Source organism: Ranitomeya imitator, chromosome 4, assembly GCF_032444005.1.
Source record: "Ranitomeya imitator isolate aRanImi1 chromosome 4, aRanImi1.pri, whole genome shotgun sequence".
In the NCBI taxonomy this organism is placed as follows: domain Eukaryota; kingdom Metazoa; phylum Chordata; class Amphibia; order Anura; family Dendrobatidae; genus Ranitomeya; species Ranitomeya imitator.
In genome coordinates this window covers 94,689,670-94,714,628 of record NC_091285.1, presented here as the reverse complement: position 1 = coordinate 94,714,628, position 24,959 = coordinate 94,689,670, and the positions used below count along the sequence as shown (strand labels likewise).

Here is a 24,959-nt window from a genome sequence, read left to right as displayed (position 1 = left end):
TGCCATGGTGATGATGTTATAATGGTTACCATGGCGATGATGATGTCATAATGGTTGCCATGGCGATGATGTCATAATGGTTGCCATGGCGATGATGTCATAATGGTTGCCATGGCGATGATGTCATTATGGTTGCAATTGTGATGATGTCATAATGGTTGCCATGTCGATAATGTCATAATGGTTGCCATGGCGATGATGTTATAATGGTTGCCATTGTGATGATGATGTCATAAAGGTTGCCATGGTGATGATGGCATAATGGTTGCCATGGTGATAATGATGTCATAATGGTTGCCATAGTGATGATGATGTCATAATGGTTGCGATGGCGATGATGTCATAATGGTTGCCATGGCGATGATGTCATTATGGTTGCAATTGTGATGATGTCATAATGGTTGCCATGGCGATGATGATGTCATAATGGTTGCCATGGCGATGATGTCATAAAGGTTGCCATGGTGATGATGATGTCATAATTGTTGCCATGGTGATGATGATGTCATATTGGTTGCCATGGCGATGGTGTCATAATAGGTTGCCATGGCGACAATGTCATAATGGTTGCATTTGATGATTGTGTCATACTGGTTGCCATGGCGATGATGATGTCATAATGGTTGTCATGGCGATGATGATCTCACAATGGTTGCCATGGTGCTGATGATGTCATAATGGTTGCCATGGCGATGATGATGTCATAACGGTTGCCATGGTGATGATGATGTCATAATGGTTGCCATGGTGACGATGGCCTCGACCAATCAGAGACGCGAGATTTCCAGGACAGACAGACAGACAGACAGACGGCAAAACCCTTAGGCAATTATATATATATAGATACAGGAGGAGATGACATACAGGTATATGTTATATATAGAAGATGACATGCAGGTATATACTATATACAGGAGGAAATGACACACAGATATATACTATATACAGGGGAGATGACACACAGGTATATACTATATACAGGAGGAGATGACATACAGGTATATGCTATATATAGAAGATGACATGCAGGTATATACTATATACAGGAGGAGATGACATACAGGTATATACTATATATAGAAGGAGATGACATTCAGGTATATACTATATATAGGGGAGATGCACACAGCAGGTATATACTATATACAGGGGAGATGACATACAGGTATATACTATATACAGGGGATGACATACAGATGTATACTATATATAAGGGAGATGACAAACATGTATATACTGAGGTGATGAGGTGAAAATGAGATGTGTGAGGTGAAAATGAAAAGGTGTGAGTGCAAAATGAGAGAAGTGAGGAAAAATAGTGGAGTGATCAGAAAATGACAGATATGAGGTTGAAATGACAAGTGTTAGGGGGGAATGAGAGGAGTGAGGGAGAAAATGAGAGGTGTGAGGGAGAAAATGAAAGATGTGATTGGGAAAATGAGAGGCGTGATGGGAAAATAAGAGACGTGAGGTGCTATAACTAACCACAGATATATACTATGCCCAGGCAACGCCGGGCTCTTCAGCTAGTATATATATATATATATATATATATATATATATATATATATATATATATATAATTCCATGACAAACATTTATGGTTAGCTGATCATATCAAAATATTGTATCCAGCATAATATGACCATGTATATAAATGTACAACCAGCAAGAACAACAGAAGTACGTGCCCCCCTTGGAAAGGAAGACTGGAGACAAAGATCAAGGTGACACGAAGAGAAGTCAGCCACCAAACATAAATACAGAAGGGAATAAACATCAAGAGTAAGACCAAGCTGGACAAGTACAAAGGCCTGACCCGCAACTGAAGCCCTAGACACTGCTAAACAAAGGCTCAAAGCACTCGCTGCAAGACTAGGGAGATACACTAGAGAAGCTGAGACCAAGAAGATAAATTCCCTGTTCTCCAAAGAACCATCCAAGTTGTACTTCCAACTACAGAGTAACAGCACAAAGACAGCAACTCCACCAATAGCAGAGACTGAACAATACTGGAGGAACATATGGGAGAAGGAAAAAACACTGAACACCAGTGCAATGTGGCTGCAAGATCTGAGAATGAAACACAGCAACCACCTAGAGCAAGAACCAGTCACCATTACAGAAGCAGACATCCATCAGCGGATCAAGAACAGGAAGAGCTGGACAGAACCTGGCCCAGGCATGATCCACACATACTGGCTAAACAAATTAACAGCGGTATGTGAATACATGGCAAAGCAGATGAACCAACTGCTAACAGCAGGCTACCACCCAGCTTGGTTCCATCCAACTACCGCCCAATAACCTGCCTTACAACAACATGGAAACTCCTAGCAGGCATCATAGCCACAAAGCTACAGAATCATATGATTCAGTACATGAATCCAGTTAAGAAAGGCATTGGAATCGACACCAGAGCCTCTAAGCACCAGCTCCTAGTAGATAGAGCAGTCACTCAAGACTCAAGATCCAGAGAGACCAATCTCAGCCCAGCCTAGATTGACTACAGGAAAGCCTATGACTCAATGTCACACACATGTATCTGTGAATGCTCTCTACAATGTCAACAGGAAATTAAGAACCTTCTTCAAACTCAATGGAGTTATAGAGAACAACATTGGAAGTCAACTCAAGACAACAAGCACAAGTGACCATCAAATGTGGAATATACCAAGGTGATGCACTGTCCCCATTGCTGTTCTGCATAGGCTTGAACTCCTCAGTCAGATAATTACAGAGTCTGGCTATGGATACAAGTTTAAGAGTGGAAGCACTATCAGCCACGTCTTATACATGGATAACATTAAACTGTATGTAAAAAACAAACGAGACATCAATTATCTGATCTACTTGACAAGGATCTACTGGAGAAGTGCAGCCTATTGGTAATAGAGAGGCAAGGAAGTCAAGCCTGATGGAGTGAAATACCTGTAGGGCACATAGCAGATGTGGAATTACCTGCAGGGAACATAGCAGACATGCTACAACTACCTCAGCATCCTACAGGGATACGGTAACCAAGATGAGGAGGCAAGCAAAGCTGCAACCTCCAAATACTATCAAAGGGTAAGACAGGTCTTGAAAAGCCAGCTCAATGAGAAGAATAAAATCTGAGCCATCAATACATATACAAGTTATCGGATACCGTGCTGGCATAGTGTGCTGGCAAAAAGAATAGATGAAACCTGCAGATGTGAAGACATGAAAGCTCCTCAGAATGCATGGAGCTCTCTAACATAAAAGTCTAAAACCCCAAAATTGTATACCAACAGATAGGAGGGTGATAGGCATCCAAACCACCATCACGAATGAAACAAGGAGTATCCAAGAATGCATCAGAAAAATGGCACCAAAAGATGAGATGCTGAGAGAAAGCCTAAGGCAGCAACAGCAACAGATCTGGAAGGAAGAATAGGAACATGAAGCGCCATGGCAAGACAAGATGCTGCATGGGTTGTACCATCAACAGATAATGGAGGTGGATGACATGAAGAAATCCTACCAATGGCTGGAGAAAGCTGGACTCCGAGAGCACAGAGGCTGCAAATATCGATATTTGCAGATGATACAAAACTATGTAAAGCAGTTAATACAAGAGAAGATAGTATTCTGCTACAGATGGATCTGGATAAGTTGGAAACTTGGGCTGAAAGGTGGCAGATGAGGTTTAACAATGATAAATGTAAGGTTATACACATGGGAAGAGGGAATCAATATCACCATTACACACTGAACGGGAAACCACTGGGTAAATCTGACAGGGAGAAGGACTTGGGATCCTAGTTAATGATAAACTTACCTGGAGCAGCCAGTGCCAGGCAGCAGCTGCCAAGGCAAACAGGATCATGGGGTGCATTAAAAGAGGTCTGGATACACATGATGAGAGCATTATACTGCCTCTGTACAAATCCCTAGTTAGACCGCACATGGAGTACTGTGTCCAGTTTTGGGCACCGGTGCTCAGGAAGGATATAATGGAACTAGAGAGAGTACAAAGGAGGGCAACAAAATTAATAAAGGGGATGGGAGAACTACAATACCCAGATAGATTAGCGAAATTAGGATTATTTAGTCTAGAAAAAAGACGACTGAGGGGCGATCTAATAACCATGTATAAGTATATAAGGGGACAATACAAATATCTCGCTGAGGATCTGTTTATACCAAGGAAGGTGACGGGCACAAGGGGGCATTCTTTGCGTCTGGAGGAGAGAAGGTTTTTCCACCAACATAGAAGAGGATTCTTTACTGTTAGGGCAGTGAGAATCTGGAATTGCTTGCCTGAGGAGGTGGTGATGGCGAACTCAGTCGAGGGGTTCAAGAGAGGCCTGGATGTCTTCCTGGAGCAGAACAATATTGTATCATACAATTATTAGGTTCTGTAGAAGGACGTAGATCTGGGTATTTATTATGATGGAATATAGGCTGAACTGGATGGACAAATGTCTTTTTTCGGCCTTACTAACTATGTTACTATGTTACTATGTATTCACAGGGGCACAATAGCCTGCCCTAAGTACCAGATCCGTAGAATCAGGAATCTACCACACAAGACAAGATCCAAGGTGCAGACTATGCAAAGAAACCTCAGAAACAGTCCAACACATAGTGGTAGGATGCAAAAAACAAGTAGGAATAGCGTACATGAAATGCAAGAACCAAGTGGCGGGAATTGTATACAGGTACATCTGCACAGCATATGGCTAAATCCCCCTAAGTCCAGGTGGGAAACCCCAGAGAAAGTGGTGAAGAATGAAAGGGGCTAAAATTTAGTGGGACTTCAAGATCCAGATGGATAAGCAGGTGTTGGCTAACCAACCAGACATTGTCATAGTGGACAAGGATCAGAAGACAGCAATGATAATTGATATGGCAGTGCCAAAAGACAGCAACAAGAGAAAGAATGAATATGAGAAGCTGGAGAAAATACAAGGACCTCAAAAGAGAACTGGAGAAAATGTGTAAGGTGAAGGAAACAGTGATTACAGTGGTGATAGAAGCACTTGGAACAGTGACCCCTAAGTTTGGAAAATGGCTACAACAGATCCCAGGAGCAACATCTAAACTCTCTGTCTAGGAAAGTGCAATGCTAGGATTAACTAAGATCCTGTGCAAAACCCTCAAACTCCCAAGCCTCTGGTAGAGGACCCATGAATGAGAAAATACAATAAAGACCACCCCCATTGGGGGGTGAGAAGGAAGTTTTATATATACCATGCATACTGTATATATACACATACATACTCACAGAATGAATGTTGAGTGTAGATCTAAGCATCTACACCATGTTTCAAAATATTATGCAAATTGGATTTAAGTGTCAAAGATTTAATTGTTTTATTTTTCAAATAAACTCATGGATGATATTGTGTCTCAGGGCTCAATGGATCACTGAAATCAATCTTAAACATATGTGATAATTAGTTTTCCAGGTCATTCTAATTAAAGAAAAACTACTTAAAAATGATGTTCCACATTATTAAGCAGGCCACAGTTTCCAAGTAACATGGGAAAGAAAAACAATCTCTCTGCTGCCAAAAAGCATCAAATAGTGCAATGCCAAGGTCAAGGGATAAAAACATAAGTTTTGGGGAAATATCTAAAGCATGATAATTGTACTATTAAGAAATTTGTGGCTGAATCTGAGCACAGACGTGTTTGTGCTGATAAAAGCATAATGAGGAAGGCTTCAGCCAGGCAACTTCATCGGATTAAGAGAGCAGTTGCTAAAAAGCCATTACAAACCAGCAAACAGATATTTGAAGCTGCTGGTGCTTCTGGAGTCCCTCGAACCTCAAGGTGTAGGATCCTTCAAAGGCTTGCTTTGGTTCATAAACCTACTATTCGGCCACCCCTAAACAGTGTTCACAAGCAGAAATGATTGCAGTGGGCCCAGACATACGTGAAGACCAATTTTCAAACAGTCTTGTTTACTGTTGAGTGTTGAGCAACCCTGGATAGTCCATATGGATAGAGTAGTGGATGGTTGGTGGATGGTCACCATGTCTCAACAAGGCTGCAACGTCAGCAAGGAGGTGGAGGAGTCATGTTTTGGGCTGGAATCATGGGGAAAAAGCTGGTAGGGCTCTTTAAAGTTCCTGAAGGTGTGAAAATTACCTTTCTAAAGTTTATAGAGTTTCTGACTGACAACTTTCTTCCATGGTATAAAAAGCAGAAACATGCATGAAGATTTTGCTCCTGAAGGCACGACAATGCACCATCTCATGCTGCAAAGAATACCTCTGAGTCATTGGCTGCTTTTGGCATAAAAGGAGAAAAACTCATGGTGTGGCCACCATCTTCCCCTGACCTCAACCCCATAGAGAACCTTTGAAGTATCATCAAGCAACAGATCTATGAGGGTGGGAGTCAGTTCACATCAAAACAGCAGCTCTGGGGGCTATTCTGAATTCATGCACAAAAATACAAGCAGAAACTGTAAAAAAAAAAACTCTCAAGTTCAATGGATGCAAGAATTGTGAAGGTGATATCAAAGAAGGGGTCCTATGTTAACATATAACTTGGCCTGTTAGGATGTTTTGTTGTTAAATAGCTTTTTTGTTCGGTGAATGTGACCTCCTAATGCTGCAAATTCAACAAATGTGATATGTTTTAAAGAACTGAAAATGTTCATGTTTAGAAATTCTACTGTGCCTAATAATTTGGAACAGTGCATTTTGAGGTTTTATTCATTTTGGGGATTATACTGTTATCATTGGGAGGTTTCTTCAATAAAATTCCATGTATACTCTAACGGGTGATGACTTTTATTAGACTCACTGTCATTTGCACAAACCAATGTGGGAAATCCGAAAAAAAAATATCATTTGTATAATAATTTGGAACATGGTGTATATACATATACAGGACATGAGAAGTGGTGCTGTGCAGTGTAAATATACAGGACACGAGAAGTGGTGCTGTGCAGTGTATTTACACTGCTCAGTACCACTTCTGCCCTGTATACTGGGTGTCATCCTCAGTATCTGTATTATTCTGTATATAGTCCGTGTAGAATACCAGTTCTCATCTTCTATATACTGGGAGTAATCAACAGTACTTGATGACTTTCTAATCACTGGGGGTCGGACCGTTGGGACTTCCATGATCTCGAGAAACTGATCTTTGAAGAGCACCATGTCAATGGTGGTTGATCATGCGCAAGGCTACGTCATTCAAATAACTCCTTTAAGAGGATGATGAGAAGAGCCCCATGTGGAGTATGACTACGTAAAAGCAAAATTCACTGGGTGGTGGGTGTTAACAAAAAAAGCAGCCCTGGCACATAAACCCCACCAGCCTCCATATTTTGTCTACTTGTGGCTAACAGTTTTCTCCTAAATAAATGGGTTGAAATGTGAAGTCAATTGGTTATTATAAAGGCTGTGTTTGCATTATAGTTGAAAACATTTTCAATTGACTCAAAGGGGAATTCACACATTCTCCAGGCAGTTAGAGGTGTTTTAATTATGCGATCTGCACAAATGTATTCACCTATTAATTACTTAGGGTGAGTTCGTCAAAGCCAGCAAATTCGAATTTCAAAAGATTCGCTCATCACTACTTCCTTCTCCTCTTTCTTTTCTTCTTTTTTGTGCTTTCACTGTGGATTAGCCTGGTCTTTGTCAGATTGATCAGTAGGATGTTTAGTATTTTTTAAGTAGCTATCTAGTAGAAATGGGGCAAATTGATTCTCAGGACCTGTTCTCAGTGATACATGGCAGCTGAATGCCAGACCTGAAAACTGCATCTTACCTGATGGCATCTCGGCTCTTCTTTTGATTAGCTAGCCTAATGTCATATGGGCATCAATGATGTTACATTAGACCAGCTAATCAAAAGAAGAGCTGAGGATTCCGTCAGGCAAGCTGTATATGTGAGGGTTAATGTGCAGAGATTAGTGAATCGATTTCCAGTAACGCTTCTGTGCAATTCAAACAAGATATAAACCAATCTATCAATTATTGATTACTGAAAAATTGTGTATTTTCTATTTGCCAAACTTAATAAATTAATGTACTAATAAATAAAACTATTACTCTTTAATAACAAAGAATGTCCTGTACTACTTACCACCAAGTCAGTATTTGAATTAAAAGTTCCTACATAGTGACTATAATGCTGGTCATCCATTTGCTGAAGAATTGCAGTCATACATGCAACAAAGTGACTCTGAAAGTATTACAAATGCAAAAAGGGATTTAGCATACAAGTTATAAAACACAGTTAAGTTATAAAACACAGCCAATAATACATGGTAAAAAGTGAAGAGGGTATTCAACAGTAAAATGAAAGTATCTCAGTTTAAGGCCAGCTTCACACTCAGCATATGAAAATACGGTTAGTTTTTTACGGCCGTAATACGCTGAAAAGTCCCCAAAATAGTGGTCCGTAGCTCCTCCGTAGGCAGGGTGTTTCAGCGTTTTCTGCGCATGGCATCCACCGTATGTAATCCGTATGTCATCCGTACTGCGTGTTTTTATAGCAGGCTTGCAAAACCGACATACGGTTATACAAGGGATCCATGTGTTAAAAAAAACAAAAACATAAATACTGTCTATATATATATATATATATATATATATATATCAGTAGACACATATATGTATATATATTAATATTTCATCCAGCACGATATAGCAGAAAGCCGGTAATTCAATTACCGGCTTTTGCTTTCTCCTTCCTAAACCCGACATGATATGAGACATGGTTTACATACAGTAAACCATCTCATATCCCCATTTTTTTGCATATTCCACACTACTAATGTCAGTAGTGTGTCTCTGCAAAATTTGGCCATTCTAGCTATTAAATTAAAGGGTTAAATGGCGGAAAAATTGGCGTGGGCTCCCGCACAATTTTCTCCGCCAGAGTAGTAAAACCAGTGACTGAGGGCAGATATTAATAGCCTGGAGAGGGTCCATGGTTATTGGCCCCCCCCTGGCTAAAAACATCTGCCCCAGCCACCCCAGAAAAGGCACATCTGGAAGATGCGCCTATTCTGGCACTTGGCCACTCTCTTCCCATTCCCGTGTAGCGGTGGGATATGGGGTAATGAAGGGTTAATGCCACTTTGCTATTGTAAGGTGACATTAAGCCAAATTAATAATGGAGAGGCGTCAATTATGACACCTAACCATTATTAATTCAATACTAGTAAAGGGTTAAAAAAATACACACACACATTATTAAAAATTAATTTAATGAAAAAATCACAAAGGTTGTTGTATTAATTTATTCTACTCTCAATCCACTCACTGAAGACCCTCGATCTGTAAATAAAAAAAATAAAATAAACCAACAATATACATACCTTCCGAGGATCTGTCACGTCCAACGATGTAAATCCATCTGAAGGGGTTAAAATATTTTGCAGCCACGAGCTTTGCTAATGCAACGTTGCTCATGTCTGCAAATCCCCGGAGAATGTAGGTAAAGTAGGTCAATGACCTATATTTACCTGCATTTGCGGTGAGGCGCACTCTGCTGGCTGTTCCTAGATCGTGGGAACTTTCTTAGAAGCTCCCTGGCTCGAGTTCATATGAGGACAACCAGCAGAGGGCGCCCTCTTATGATCTCGAGCCTGGGAGCTTTCTAGGAAAGTTCCCACGATCTAGGAACAGCCAGCAGAGGGCGCCTCACCGCAAATACAGGTAAATATAGGTCATTGACCTACTTTACCTTCATTCCCGGGGTTTTGCAGACATGAGCAACTTGCATTAGCAAAGCTCGTGGCTGCAAAATATTTTAACCCCTTCAGATGGATTTACATCGTTGGACGTGACAGATCCTCGGAAGGTATGTATATTGTTGGTTTATTTTATTTTTTTTATTTACAGATCGAGGGTCTTCAGTGAGTGGATTGAGAGTAGAATAAATTAATACAACAACCTTTGTGTTTTTATCATTAATTTTTAATAATGTGTGTGTGTTTTTTTAACCCTTTACTAGTATTGGATTAATAATGGATAGGTGTCATAATTGATGCCTCTCCATTATTAATTTGGCTTAATGTCACCTTCCAATAGCAAGGTGATATTAACCCTTCATTTCCCCATATCCCACCGCTACACGGGAATGGGAAGAGAGTGGCCAAGTGCCAGAATAGGCGCATCTTCCAGATGTGCCTTTTCTGGGGTGGCTGGGGGCAGATGATTTTAGCCAGGGGGGGCAATAACAGTGGACCCTCTCCAGGCTATTAATATCTGCCCTCAGTCACTGGCTTTACTACTCTGGCAGAGAAAATTGTGCGGGAGCCCACGCCAATTTTTTCCACCATTTAACCCTTTAATTTACTAGCTAGAACAGCCAAATTTTGCATAGACACACTACTGACATTAGTAGTGTGGAATATGCAAAAAAAATGGGGATATGAGATGGTTTACTGTATGTAAACCAGGTCTCATATCATGTCGGGTTTAGGAAGGAGAAAGCAAAAGCCGGCAATTGAATTACCGGCTTTAAAGCTATCTAGCGCTGTATATATACATATAAGTGTCTCACTGATATATATATATATATATATATATATATATATACCTATTCTATGTGTACACATTTATTCTACCTATTCTAATGTAAGCTGTCAGTGTGATTTTACTGTACACCGCACTGAATTGCTGGCTTTTCTCTCTAACAGCGCTGCGTATTCCTCGCAAGTCACACTGCTGGTCCGTGTGTAATCCGTATTTTTGGGGCTTCCATAGACTTTCATTGACATTTTATTTGCGCAATACGGTGACAAACGCCGCATGCTGCGATTTTCTACGGCCGTAGAAAGCCGTAAAATACTGATCAGGAAAATACGGCAGATAGGAGCAGGGGCATAGAGAATAATTGTGCCGTATTTTATGCGAGTTTTACGGACGTAGTTTCTGTGCTCTTACGTCCGTAAAACTCGCTAGTGTGAGGCCGGCCTAAGACTTCATTCATGCTAGCTGTGGAGATCTATATCTTACAGGGTTATAGTATTTTTAAAGCAAGATTAGCCTCCAAACTGCACTCATTTTTAGATGCAACAAAGAAGAACTTAAAGTTAAGTACGGTATGAATATAGCCAAAAGGTGAATTCACACTGCATTTTCATGTGCACATTGGATATATATATTCACTTATGAATACCATACATACATTCCGATTGACAAAATTGGATATTCTTAAATATAATTTACCTAGATATGTCAGCCAAGTTGTCAGGCCATGATAACAAAAGAGTATTAAAATTAAAATTAGATGTTAAATATACATTAAAAGATTCATCAATGAACTACTGTTTTGAAGTCAATAAAGGGACATAAGGAGAAATGTTTCCCCTTGTAGAGAGTGTCATGCCTGCATATGATGACTGACTGTGGCAAGTCATTCTCAACAAGAAGAAATGTTACCTCTTACATCCCAGTCTTAAGCCTCTCACCTAGCCAAATCAGACATCATACTTTGCACTGATGAGGGGCGACAACCAGAAACACTGTCTGCAATTTGAGATTCTGATTTGTCTTTTGTACTAAGAAATATTGCAAGGCTTGTTAAAGGGTCATTATTAACTTATAGGATTTCTTCTTCCAATATCTGGCACTAGAGTTCAAGTCCCCTTCCTCTCTAAAGAGCAATAAGCATACAAAGTTAAGAAATACTCACAGTTAATTCTTGCTCTCGACCCATCATTATGACTGTCCTGTTTACTGGTCGCAAAAGTTGTTCAGTAATTTCTTGGATGTGATAGTAGACCGAATCCTGAAAAATTGCAATTATATTTTTAATTAAATATTGGCAAAATATATTAAACGTATCCGGGTATTTATGCATGAAATCAGGGCTAGACAGCCTGTCCAGGGCTGAAATGTGGTATGCAAAAGTAGGCACTTGTCTAGGGTGCTATTTAGAATCTAATTTACAGAGGTACAATTTATTAACCCCTATCTGACCTTGGACGGGATAGTACGTCCAAGGTCAGATCCCCTGCTTTGATGCAGGGCTCCGCGGTGAGCCCGCACCAAAGCCGGGACATGTCAGCTGTTTTGAACAGCTGACATGTGCCCGTAATAGGCGCGGGCAGAATCGCGATCTGCCCGCACCTATTAACTAGTTAAATGCCGCTGTCAAACGCAGACAGCGGCATTTAACTACCGCTTCCGGCCGGGCGGCCGGAAATGACATCATCGCCGACCCCCGTCACATGATCGGGGGTCGGCGATGCGTCTCCATTGTAACCATAGAGGTCCTTGAGACCTCTATGGTTATTGATCGCCGGTGGCTGTGAGCGCCACCCTGTGGTCGGCGCTCACAGCACACCTCCATTTCTGCTACATAGCAGCGATCAGCAGATCGCTGCTATGTAGCAGAGGCGATCGCATTGTGCCTGCTTCTAGCCTCCCATGGAGGCTATTGAAGCATGGCAAAAGTAAAAAAAAAAAGTTGGAAAAAATGTTAAAAAAATAAAAAAAATAAAAAAGTTTAAATCACCCCCCTTTCCTTTCGCCCCAATCAAAATAAATCAATAAAAAAAAGTCAAATCTACACATATTTGGTATCGCCGCGCTCAGAATCGCCCGATCTATCAATTAAAAAAAAGCATTAACCTGATCGCTAAACAGCGAAGCAGGAAAAAAATTCAAAACACCAGAATTACGTTTTTTTTGGTCGCCGCGACATTGCATTAAAATGCAATAACGGGCGATCAAAAGAACGTATCTGCACCAAAATGCTATCATTAAAAACATCATCTCGGCACGCAAAAAATAAGCCCTAAACCGGCCTCAGATCACGAAAAATGAAGACGCTACGAGTATCGGAAAATGGCACAATTTTTTTTTTTTTTAGCAAAGTTTGGAATTTTTTTTCACCACTTAGATAAAAAATAACCTTTTCATGTTAGGTGTCTACGAACTCGTACTGACCTGGAGAATATATACCTAATAGGAATATACTCACCCTCAGAAGCGCCCTGCTTCTTTCCGGCAGCCTTCCTTCCTAAGAATCAGCGCTTGAAGGACCTTCGGTGACGTCATGGCTTGTGATTGGTCGTGCGAGTGGTCACATGGGCGGTCGCGCGACCAATCACAAACCGCAACGTCATCTAAGGCCCTTCACGCGCTGATTCAAAGGAAGGAAGGCTGCCGGTTAGTACCAGGGCGCGTCAGAGGGTGAGTATAGCAATATTTTTATTTTAATTCTTTATTTTACACTTAAATGTGGATCCCAGGGCCTGAAGGAGAGTTTCCGCTCCTTCAGACCCTGGGAACCATTGGAAACCCAATGCACTGCATTAGTTTTCGGGTTTCGGCCGACCCCGACCCTGACTTTTTTTATAGGATCGGCCGATTTCACTCGACCCGATCCTATAAAAGTAAAAGTCGCTCAACCCTACTCATCACTAGTAACTATGTGTACTTTCTAGCCAGTATTTATTGTGAACTTTTCTCATTTTTATCTCTATGTCTGACTACTACGTGCAGAGAAATATTTCTCCTTTATAAGGCTTCAGAATAACTTTGCTCATTATGCATTGCATCATATTACTGAAATAATTGTTCCTAGTCCTGTAGGATGTTTTTGGGCCACATGTACTGTATATGCACTTTTGCACTTGATTCACTTTAAGCACTGTACTTTTTTGATTTATTTACGGTGGGACACCATTGGTGCTATTTATACAGTTATTATTGTTGGACCTCCTGTAATTCATACCTCTGCCAAAGTTTGCTTGTTTTTCATCCTTTTTTGTATGATGTTATACTTTCATAATTATGTTTTAAACATGGTTCAATAAAATTTATATTTTTATGACATTTTTTAGTGGATTTTTGTGTAGGTTTTCCTGATTATCACAGTCCTCCATGTTTATGGTGTGGGGCCTTTTTATTTTGTGCTCTATAACAAGTCACAGTAGTTACACGCTGCATACTGATCAGGATTTATTGTGCGCTTTAGAAAAGTATTCAATGGCTGTTCCTGTCACAAAGGAGACACCTGTAATCTGTGACGGCTACTTGTTTCATGTCTCAGTTAATCAGGTGCTTCTCCACAGTGCAATAAGAAATGTAAAATTATCAAGAGCAAATCAAGGCGGCTTGCCTGTATGCTACACTGTGCACACATACATAGGAGTAAAATATTAAGCTCTTTATTAGAGATGAGAGAACATTTTAATGTTCAGTTCGGATTACGATTGCCGAATCTGCAATATTCGCCAATATATTCGTCGAATATTCACCGAACGCCATTCAAGGCAATGGGAGACAAATATAAACACATGCACAATACCTTATAACAGCCCCAAAAGCTGCCAAAACGTCAAATGAGGGACATACACCAAGAAAATGGCTCAATTCACCCACAGTATAAACTGTAGCATGGCACTGCAGCACTCAGCCAGCCATGAGGTATCGGGGCGTGTGATAATATTTATATCTTTAATTGAACGTCACAGTAAGACAAGATGGGTGAGGGATTGGTGTAGGCGTCCTGTGCTGGGAGCCTTGATACCACATGCATCAGCTCAACCTGCTTTCATGCTCAGCCACAATCAGACTGCACCAATATCATAGAAATTTCGTAGACTACTATTGGCAGAAAAATCTAAAGGATAGTAACACGTGTAGTTGAATTCAAGGAAGTGGAGGTCTGACAGTCTCAAAGGCCTACTGCTACAGGCAACACGCATAAAGGAGGCCCAACCAGGAGTGTTCACATTTCCAAAAATTGTTGTCACACACCACCAAAGTGGCATCAATTTCACCACAGTACAGATAGTATAATATAGACTGACAGGCTGTCCATCTGCTTGATTGGGTGTAGTGGAAAACCTATGTGAGATAGAACTCAAAAAATTATTGGCAGACACCACCAAAGTGGCACAGTAGACATAGTATAATAGGGACCAACAGGTCTTTCACTATGCCCAATCCAGCAGATAGGCACCCAATTAGGAGTGTTCACATTTCCAAAAATTATTGGCACACACCACCAAAGTGGCATCAATTTCACCACAGTATTATAGATAGTATAATATGGACCGACAGGTTTTCCACTACACCCAATCCAGCAGATAGGCACCCAATCAGGAGAGTTCACGTTTCAAAAAATTATTGGCAGACACCACCAAAGTGGCGTCAATGTTACCACAGTATTAATAGTTTAATAGGGAGCGGCAAGTCTTCCACTATGCCAAATCTAGAAGATGGACACCCAACCAGAAGTGTTCACAGTTAAACAAATGAAGGTCTGACATCACCGAGGTGGCATAAATTTCACAAGCGTAGAAATAAAATAATTGGGAAGAACACGTCTTCCACTACAGCCAACCCAGCAGATGTAGGCCAACCATGACTGTTCACATTTCCACAAATTTGTGCTAAAATCTACAACAGCAGCAGCAACAGCAGGCACAGAAGCCACACTGAAGATATCACAGAGTGCAGTTACGCGACATTAATGAAGCATACTAAAAAATGCAATATTAGGGTGTCAAAATCCTTGGATATCCATGACTTGTTCATCTTGATGAAACTTAGGCAGTCTACACTTTCAGGGGACAGCTGACTTTGCTCATCAGTCAGGATACCACCAGCAACGCTGAAGACATTTTCTGAGAGAGCACTGACTGCTGGGCATGATAAAACCTCCAAGGCATGTGAGGCAAGCTCAGGTCACTCATCCATTTTGGAAGACCAAAATGTGAAAGGGTCCAAACTCTCCCTGACGGTATTGATATTAAGTTCTAGATACTCCTGCACCATCCTCTCCATTTGTTCACCATGTGTAAGACTTGGACTCTTGTGCTGGTGCACGAGCTAGTCTAAAAAAAGCATCAAAGGACTCACAGAAATTGCTTCTTCCAGTTACACTACTGATGCTGCTGCTGCTGTTAATGTTTTGGTGTTAACGAGTTGATGTGCCGGAGGTTGGAAGTCTAGAGCTGCGTTGCTAACTGTGTGCTTCACTGCTGTCTTTGGGGAAAAGCTCTCTTTAAAGTTGTGTAAAAGTGTGTTTCCAGCATTCACAGGTCCCTTTCCAGTGTGGGAAAAATCTGGAAAAATGTGGTTTTATAATGTGGATCTAACAGATGACATCCCAGCAGTCAGCACTTTTTGTAATCATAATTATACGGGGATCATGTTGCAGATAGTGAAGGTGCTAGATCCGAGGAACAAATTGAGTAAGAAGAAGTCATGGGCGAGCAACTGTCAGGTGAAGAGGATAAACCTCCCATCTATGTTGTTCATGGTTGGTGGGAGTGGACGGAGGAAACAAGCATCAGTATTAACCAGACACCAACACAGCATGAGCTTTGACGTCATGGTAGAGCCGGACATATGAGTGTCTTCTTGCTGCACTAACAGTTTGTCTGTTATCACTAGCCCACCTCAATCTCAGTAATCCACTCTCTCTTGGCACCTGCCTGTGTGATGACAGTCTGAAACCTAGAGACAATGTTATCCCTTCCGCCACCTCCTCTGATTCCTCCTCTTCTTCTGGGACCACCGTCTCCTCCTGCAGGCTATTTAAAGTCTGCTCCAGCATATACATGACCGGATCGTGATTCTGATGACAGCATTATCAATTCTAACCATCTTAGTAGCCATTCTGAAACTGAGCAGAAGGGTCCTTAATCTATGCCCACTCTGTAAAAGTGATATAGCCTGGGACAACACAGTACGGACGTGGCGCATAAGACTTGAGATACTGTTTCAGGGCTCATTACTGCTGCCACTGTTGCTGCAACATGTGCAGAGTGGAATTCCACCGTGTCAGAATCGCATATCAATCTGTTAACTGGCATTGACAAAGACCTCTGTATTCATGCAAGTCAATGACTTGAGGGGTGCAAAGGGCTTAAATGAGCACACAGCTTTCATGCTTTCTGTAGAAGCTCACCCAGGCTAGGATTGTGGCATAGAAAATGCTGTATGACCAGGTTGAGGACATGAGCCATGCAAGGCACGTGTGTGAGCTTGCCTCGCCGTAGATCCGCCTCTAGGTTTGCACCTTTATCGGACAAGGGCTTCCCTGGATGCAGGTTGTTATTATTATTATTATTATTATACATTTTTATAGCGCCATTTATTCCATGGCGCTTTACATGTGAATACGAGGCAAATATAGACAAATACATTAAACATGAGCAGATAACAGGCACACGGGTACATAAGGAGGGAGGACCCTGCCCGCGAGGGCTCACAGTCTGCAGGAGAGGGGTGATGAAACACTAGGAGAGGGTAGGGCAGGTTGCGCGGCGGTTCAATAACTTCAGGATCACTGCAGGCTGTAGGCTTGTCGGAAGAGGTTCAGCAGATACATCCATTGATAAAACTTAGCCTGGAGAGCTGTCCACAACACTTCAGCTGTGTGATTGCAATCTCTAAGGCATATCAATTTTATCACTGCCTGATTGCAATGATCCCTGTCTACTCACTACGGAGGTGGTGGGGATTCGCTCTGCAGTGTTGCAACGAATTTTTGTTTTGTGTTTACCGCCTTCCTATGGTATTTCCCATGCTGTCATCTGTGTGACAGTGTGGGAAACACCGGGGCAGTGGTTTTTATCGGCAGTATCACACCCAACGGTAAGATCGTCGGTCAGAGCACTGCAGGATCATGCTGGCAGATGTCATGTGAACCCACAGCAGTGACTGTCATTCGCGGTAATGCTACCCATACTGTTGGTCACAGCACTGCTGGATTATGCTGGCAGATGTCAGTGTGACCCCTCAGCTGTGGTGTGACCCGAAGTAACGCTAACCGCAGACTATGGGTAAAAGCGGTGGTTATTATCGGTGGTGACACAACCACTGGTAAGACCGTCTGTCAGAGCACTGCAGGATCATTCTGGCAGATGTCAATGTGACCCCGTAGCTGTGACTGCGACCTGCAGGCATGGGCCGATGAGACTACTGCTCCCATCGAGCTACGACTGCTGTCACTGATAACAGTGACAGCAGGTGCTGCCGGTGTGAGACGTAGTCTCATCTGCCAGTGCCTGTGCTCACAGTTATAAAGAAAAGTTACATTACATACATATTCAAATACAAAAACATTATACTCACCTTAATGCTCAATCCCCGATGCCCTTGTCTCCTAGAAATAATGTAAGATAATAAACAATCATATACTCACCTGTCTGTTATGACCTGGTGGTTAGGAGCACCCGGAACGACCTGATAGTTAAACTCACACAGGACAAGCTCTGGGAAGTGGAAGCTCTGCTGACCGCAACCCCTAATCCTATCACAACAACTAGAAATAGCCGTGGAGCAATCCTGACACTCCCTAGACGCCTCTTCACAGCCTAAGAGCTAACTAGCCCTAGAGATAGAAAATAAAGCCTACCTTGCCTCAGAGAAATTCCCCAAAGGAAAAGGCAGCCCCCCACATATATTGACTGTGAGTAAAGATGAAAGTCACAAACGCAGAAATGAAACAGGTTTCAGCAAAGGGAGGCCAGACTTACTAAACAGACAGTGGATAGGAAAGGTATCTTTGCGGTCAGCACAAAAAACTACAAAAAGACCACGCAGAGTGTGCAAAAAGACCTCCGCACCGACTAACGGTGCGGAGATGCCACTCTGCATCCCAGAGCTTCCAGCTAGCAAGGCAAACTCATGATATCCGGCTGGACAAGGAAACAATGAACAAATAATAACTAGCAGGGACTTAGCTTCTGCTGGAGTAGACAGGTCACCAGAAAGATCCAAGAGCGAACTGAACCAATACAGGAACATTGACAGCTGGCATGGAGTAACGATCTGAGTGGAGTTAAATAGAACAGCCAGCCAAAGGATAAACTACGTCACCTGTGGAAGGAACCTCAGAAGCAGCAGCTCCACTCACAGCCACCAGAGGGAGTCCATGGACAGAACTCGCCGAAGTACCATTCATGACCACAGGAGGGAGTTCGATAACAGAATTCACAACACCTGTCCACCCTAGTCCACGTAATCCCAAGTGTCCCACAGTGATCTCACGTGTAAAAAAATCACATAAGGAGATGTGACCACTCTACCCAGCCGCCAGCGATACACTGACAGAGGGTAATCACTCCCACAGTGTATCTGAGCTGCCATGAGAGTTCACTGGAGTTCATCAGCTCCAGTGCTCTCATTTACAGCACCGCTGTCTAAGAACTTTCCCACGCAGCAGAGCTGATCAGCTGATAAATTCCAGTGAACTCTCATGGCAGCTCAGTAATTACACTGTGGGAGTGATTACCTTCTATCAGTGTATTGGCGGCTGTCTTTGAGAGCAGACACATAACTTATGTGACTGCTCAAAGTGATCAGGAGTGTCATGGGACATTATGGATTATCTCCTCTGCAGACAGGTGAGGAATATTGTGGTTGATTATTTTATTTCTGTTGCAGGAGACTTTGGCTTTGGTGGATTAGGAGTTTGGTAAGTATGGTTTAATTAAGATTATTAAAGGAGTCTGTGTCATTATTTCAAATAAAGGACTTAATTCTGTGTGTGTGTTAGTATGGTGTTAATAATTGATAGGTGCCATATAGATGCCTCTCCATTACTAACCTGTGGGCTTGATGTCACCTGACAATACAAAGGTGACATCAAGCCCACAAATATGAACCCCACTTGCAACCGCTACAGGGCAAATGGAAAGGTTGAGGCTAAGCACCAGATTTGGTGCATCTTATAGAAGCATCTTTTCTGGGTAGCTGAAAACTGATGTTTTTAGTCTGAGAGGGGCCAATATCCATGGCCCCTTCCTAGGCTAATAATATCAGCCGCCACTGTCTGCTTAGCTTTTGCTGGTTAGATTTAAGTGGGGGACCCCATGTCAACTTTTTTCTGGGGTCCCCCTGTAAACTAGCCAGTAAAGGCTAAGCAATCAGCTGTGAGCTGATAATAATAGCCTGGGAAGCTTTATGGTTATTGCCTCCATCCCAGAATATTATCATCAGCCCTCAGGTTTCCCTCTGCTGGTTATTAAAATTACATGGGAGCCCACACAATTTTTTTTTAATTATTTTTTCATTAAAATTGTTGCTGTCTGGTTACAGTCTATGTACATTCGTTCTGTTAACGTTCCTACATAGGCTGGTGACAAATTCTTCTTGATATCTGAACTCACCTCTTGACTGAATTCCCTATTCGTTTTTAAAGTGTAGTGAATATGGCCAGTTTTTAATGCAAGAAGTGGTCATATGAAATATTGATGTGTATTAATAGACATATCAGATACCAAACTTTAAAAAATGCAAATGTGAGAAAAGAAACATTAAATGCACCTCTACATTTGGTCAGAAATCCAGCACTGATGCTCAGGCTGGCTCCAAATCTTTGGATTCAGTAGTTACATGCTCATCACTGTTAAACAATCATGTGCTATATTACTGGTGTCATGTCTTTTTGCTCATGGCTGATGCCATTAAAGGACAATAGGAAAACAAGATGGTGCAAAACTAGTTGCACAGCATTAGGCCGGTTTCACACGTCAGTGGCTCCGGTACGTGTAGTGACAGTTTCCTCACGTACCGGAGACACTGACTCACGTAGACACATTAAAATAAATGTGTCTCTGCACATGTCAGTGTGTTTTCACGGACCGTGTGTCCGTGTGCAAAACACAGAGACATGTCAGTGTTCGTGGGAGTGCACGGATCACACGGACCCATTAAAGTCAATGGGTCCGTGTAAACACGTAATGCACACGGATGCTGTCCGTGTGCCCTCCGTGTGCTGTCCGTGTGTGTTTTTCCTGTCATAGGGTTAAAACTGTAAAAATTGTTGCAATACACGGACATGGACACACGTACAGCACACGGACAGCACACGGACCCTAAAAACGTACTCACGGACATCACACGGATCCCACACAGAAGGCCTACGTGAGCACACGGACACACGGACACGGATAACTCCGGTACCGTTTTCTCCGGTACCGGAATTATCTGGACGTGTGAGACTGGCCTTACAGTACTTGTAAGTACACAGTGTTTTATAATGTGATGGTTGCAATGTATTAAGAGAAAAAAAAATTGATGGGAGGGCATTTTTGAAGGGAGTCTGCAATAAATATTGAAAAAATAACTAGTTTTCTACTTTCTTGTTTTTGACTAGCACATTGAATACTTTTAGCTAAGTACATAACGGTAATGATTATTGTTCTTACCACATCTTGACTGCTGAGCACCTCCAGAATGCTGTTGAGCAAAAACACACAGTGCTTCTTATCTCTTGATTGGGACACCTCAAGTCCTCCTTGTTCTATCCATTCTTTTAATTCTTTGGTCATCATAGGCAACAAAATATCACGGCATTCTGAAAGGAAAAAAATGTGATACTTACATACAGTGGTTAGAGTCATAATATGTTACCAAGTTTTAACATTTTAAGCCTCACTTCATGGGTATAATATGTCACACATGTAGCAGATGCAACATGCCACCTTGTAATCAACTGTCAACTCATGTCAACCAAATGACACCACTTACTGTTGCAGTGACCATTAGAGATGATTGACTCAATCAGATGTAAATTGAATTCAAGCTAAATTTTATGAAATTTGCAGATCCCTGAATTCCTAAAAGCAGTAATTCGATTCACACAAATTGACCAAAATAAGCCATCATTTCTCACTTTGCAGAAGGTTACATCAGTTACAGAAGAATAAAATTACCTTAGGGTTCACCATGTGGGGTTTCCTTAAAACCTTACAGTAGTTATGTGATATGGTATAGCGCAGACAATTAATGGGGACCATTATACCCAATTAGTCCATGTCCATGCCCCAACAGTAGGTGTTCGGTAAGGACGTCAAATTTTACTGTTCGGGTTCGCCCATCTCTAGTTATGATCTATTAGATGGTGGCCCGATTCTAACGCATCGGGTATTTTAGAATATGTATGTAGTTTATTTATGAAGATTTAAGAATAATGCAATGAATACACAGGATTTTCTGGGTAAAATATATACTTTATCATTAAATTTTATTGCTCATAGAACTTAATACAACTGAACAAAATTACTAAACTGATCATCAAAATATATAAACCATTACATGAATATCTAACTGTATTTAAATAAATCATCAGATGAAAGAAGAACATCGAAACTGTAATATATCTGTTAACAATATCAACCCAAAATATTTTTGTACACCACATTTCTTGTGAATACCTTTTGACTATCTATAAGCAACTTTCCTTGTACAGGTGTATGAAAAGCTTGCACCTTGACATTGGATCTCATTTTAACTCTTGAAAATGCAACGTAGAGTTGTCCATGACCAAAAATGGGCTTTGGTAGATGTATGCCAACACGGTGTGGAGTTTGACCTTGTGACTTGTTTATTGTCATGGCAAAAGCTGTGACTGACAGAACGTGTTCAGTGAACATGACTGAACTACATGGCACTGTGACTGACAAAACTTGTCCAGTAAACGTGGACAAATTACACACCAATATTGCTGTTTGGTCGCGCCCATCCAGCCGCGACCAATTAGCGAAGCTGTGTTTAAATCTCGCACCAATATCGCTGATTGGTCGTGCCCAGCTGGTCATGACCAATCACTGAAGCGGTGTTTAAATCCTGTGCCAATTCGCAGCCAGACTGCGCCTGTCGCTGATTGGTTGTGGCCGGCCTGGGATGACCAATCAGCGAAGTGTGGCTCAAATCCCAAGTCAATTTGCAGCCAGACTCCGCCTGTCACTGATGGTCGTGGGTGGGACCAATCAGCAATGCAGGATTTCCGTTACAGACCAACAGACAGAATTAGACGATTATAAAGTAGACTAGATGGTGGCCGGATTCTAATGCATCGGTTATTCTAAAATATGTATGTAGTTTATTTATGAAGTTTTCAGAATAATGCAATTTATACACAGGATTCAGCCGGCTGGGCGCGACGAATTAGCAAAGCGTGGTTCAAATTCCACGCCAATTTGTGGCAGGAATGCACCTGTCGCTGATTGGTCACGCCCGGCCAGCCGCGAACAATCAGTGAAGCCAAGGCCTGCTTGAGGTTTTAGAGGGCCCCGGGCAAAAGAGTCACAGTGGGCCCTGTTGTGAATTCTGTGGCAGAGCTCCCTCCTGTGGTCACAAGTGGTACTTCGGCTGATTCTCTCTATTAGCTTCCGTTGGTGGAGGAGAGTGGTACTGCGGCTTCTGAGTTTCCTTCCTCAGGTGATGTGGTGAAGTCGTTAGGTGCTGCTCTATTTAACTCCACCTAGTGCTTTGATCCTGGCCTCCAGTCAATGTTCTAGTATTGGACTTGCTTCCTCCTGGATCGTTCCTGTGGCCTGCTGCTCTGCATAGCTAAGTTCCACTTTTGTTATTTTGTTTGCTGTTTTTTTTTTGTCCAGCTTGCTTATTTGGTTTTTCTTGCTTGCTGGAAGCTCTGGGACGCAGAGGGTGTACCTCCGTGCCGTTAGACGGTACGGAGGGTCTTTTTGCCCCCTTTGCGTGGTTGTTTGTAGGGTTTTGTGTTGACCGCAAAGTTACCTTTCCTATCCTCGCTCTGTTCAGAAAGTCGGGCCTCACTTTGCTAAATCTATTTAATCTCTACGTTTGTCTTTTCATCTTAACTCACAGTCATTATATGTGGGGGGCTGCCTTTTCCTTTGGGGTATTTCTCTGAGGCAAGGTAGGCTTATTTTCTATCTTCAGGCTAGCTAGTTTCTCAGGCTGTGTCGAGTTGCATAGGGAGCGTTAGGCGCAATCCACGGCTGCCTCTAGTGTGGTTGGAGAGGATTAGGGATTACGGTCAGCAGAGTTCCCACGTCTCAGAGCTCGTTCTGTGTTTTTGGGTCATTGTCAGGTCACTGTGTGTGCTCTGACTTCTATGTCCATTGTGGTACTGAATTACCTAATCATAACAGGGCCCCCCTCTTTAACACATACCGCGATTTATGATGCACAGATACAGCAGAGAAATATACCACAGCCAAGTAGCATATAACACAGCCCAAGTATCATATAACACAGCCCATGTAGCATATAGCACAGCCACGTAGCATATAGCACAGGCCACATAGTATATAACAGCCCACGTAGTATAGAGCACAGCCCACATATATAGTACTGCCCACGTAGTATATTGAACAGCCCATGTAGTATACAGCACAGCCCATGCAGTATATAGCACAGCCCACGCAGTATATCGCACAGCCCACATAGTATATATCAAAGCCCACGCAGTATATAACACAGCCCATGCATTATATAGCACAGTCCATGCAGTATATAACACAGCCCATGTAGTGTATAGCACAGCCCACGTAGTATATAGCACAGCCCATGTAGTATATAGCACAGTCCATGTAGTATATAACACAGCCCACGAGGTACATAACACAGCCCACACAGTACATAAAACAGCCCACGCAGTATATAACACAGCTCACATAGTATATAACACAGCCACGTAGTATATAGCACAACCACGTAGTATATTGCCCTGCCGCATAGTATATAGCACAGCCCATGCAGTATATAACACAGCTCACGCAGTATATAACACAACCACGTAGTATATTGCCCTGCCGCATAGTATATAGCACAGCCCATGCAGTATATAACAAAGGCCATGCAGTATATAACACAGCTCACGTAGTATGTAACACAGCCCATGTAGTATATAGCAATGTGGGCACCATATCCCGGTTAAAAAAAATAATTAAAATAAAAAATAGTTATATACTCACCTTCCAGCGGCCCCTGGATCCAGGCAAGGCTTTTAGCAATGCTCCTCGCGATGCTCCGGTCCCAAGAATGTATTGCGGTCTCGCGAGATGATGAAGTAGCAGTCTCGCGAAGACGCTAAGTCATCATCTCGTGAGATCGCAATGCATGGGCCGGAGCGGCGCAAAGAGTGGGAAAGGCGCCGGAAGGTGAGTTTATTATGATTTTTTATTTTTGTATTATTTTTAACATTAGATCTTTTTACTATTGATGCTGCATAGGCAGCATCAATAGTAAAAAGTTGGTCACACAGGGTTAATA

The 24,959-nt window shown here is 42.0% G+C and overlaps 1 protein-coding gene across 1 annotated transcript in view; it reads right to left on the bottom strand.

Moving 5' to 3' along the window:
- Positions 1–24,959, bottom strand: part of DOCK2 (dedicator of cytokinesis 2) — a 1,209,209-nt gene that overhangs the window by 608,102 nt on the left and 576,148 nt on the right. Inside the window, exons 26-28 of the mRNA XM_069763868.1 lie at positions 21,128–21,276; positions 11,641–11,736; positions 8,077–8,175 (exon numbers count right to left, since the gene is read on the bottom strand). Of these exons, the coding sequence (XP_069619969.1) occupies positions 8,077–8,175; positions 11,641–11,736; positions 21,128–21,276 (344 nt within the window). The remainder of the gene's footprint in view (positions 1–8,076; positions 8,176–11,640; positions 11,737–21,127; positions 21,277–24,959) is intronic.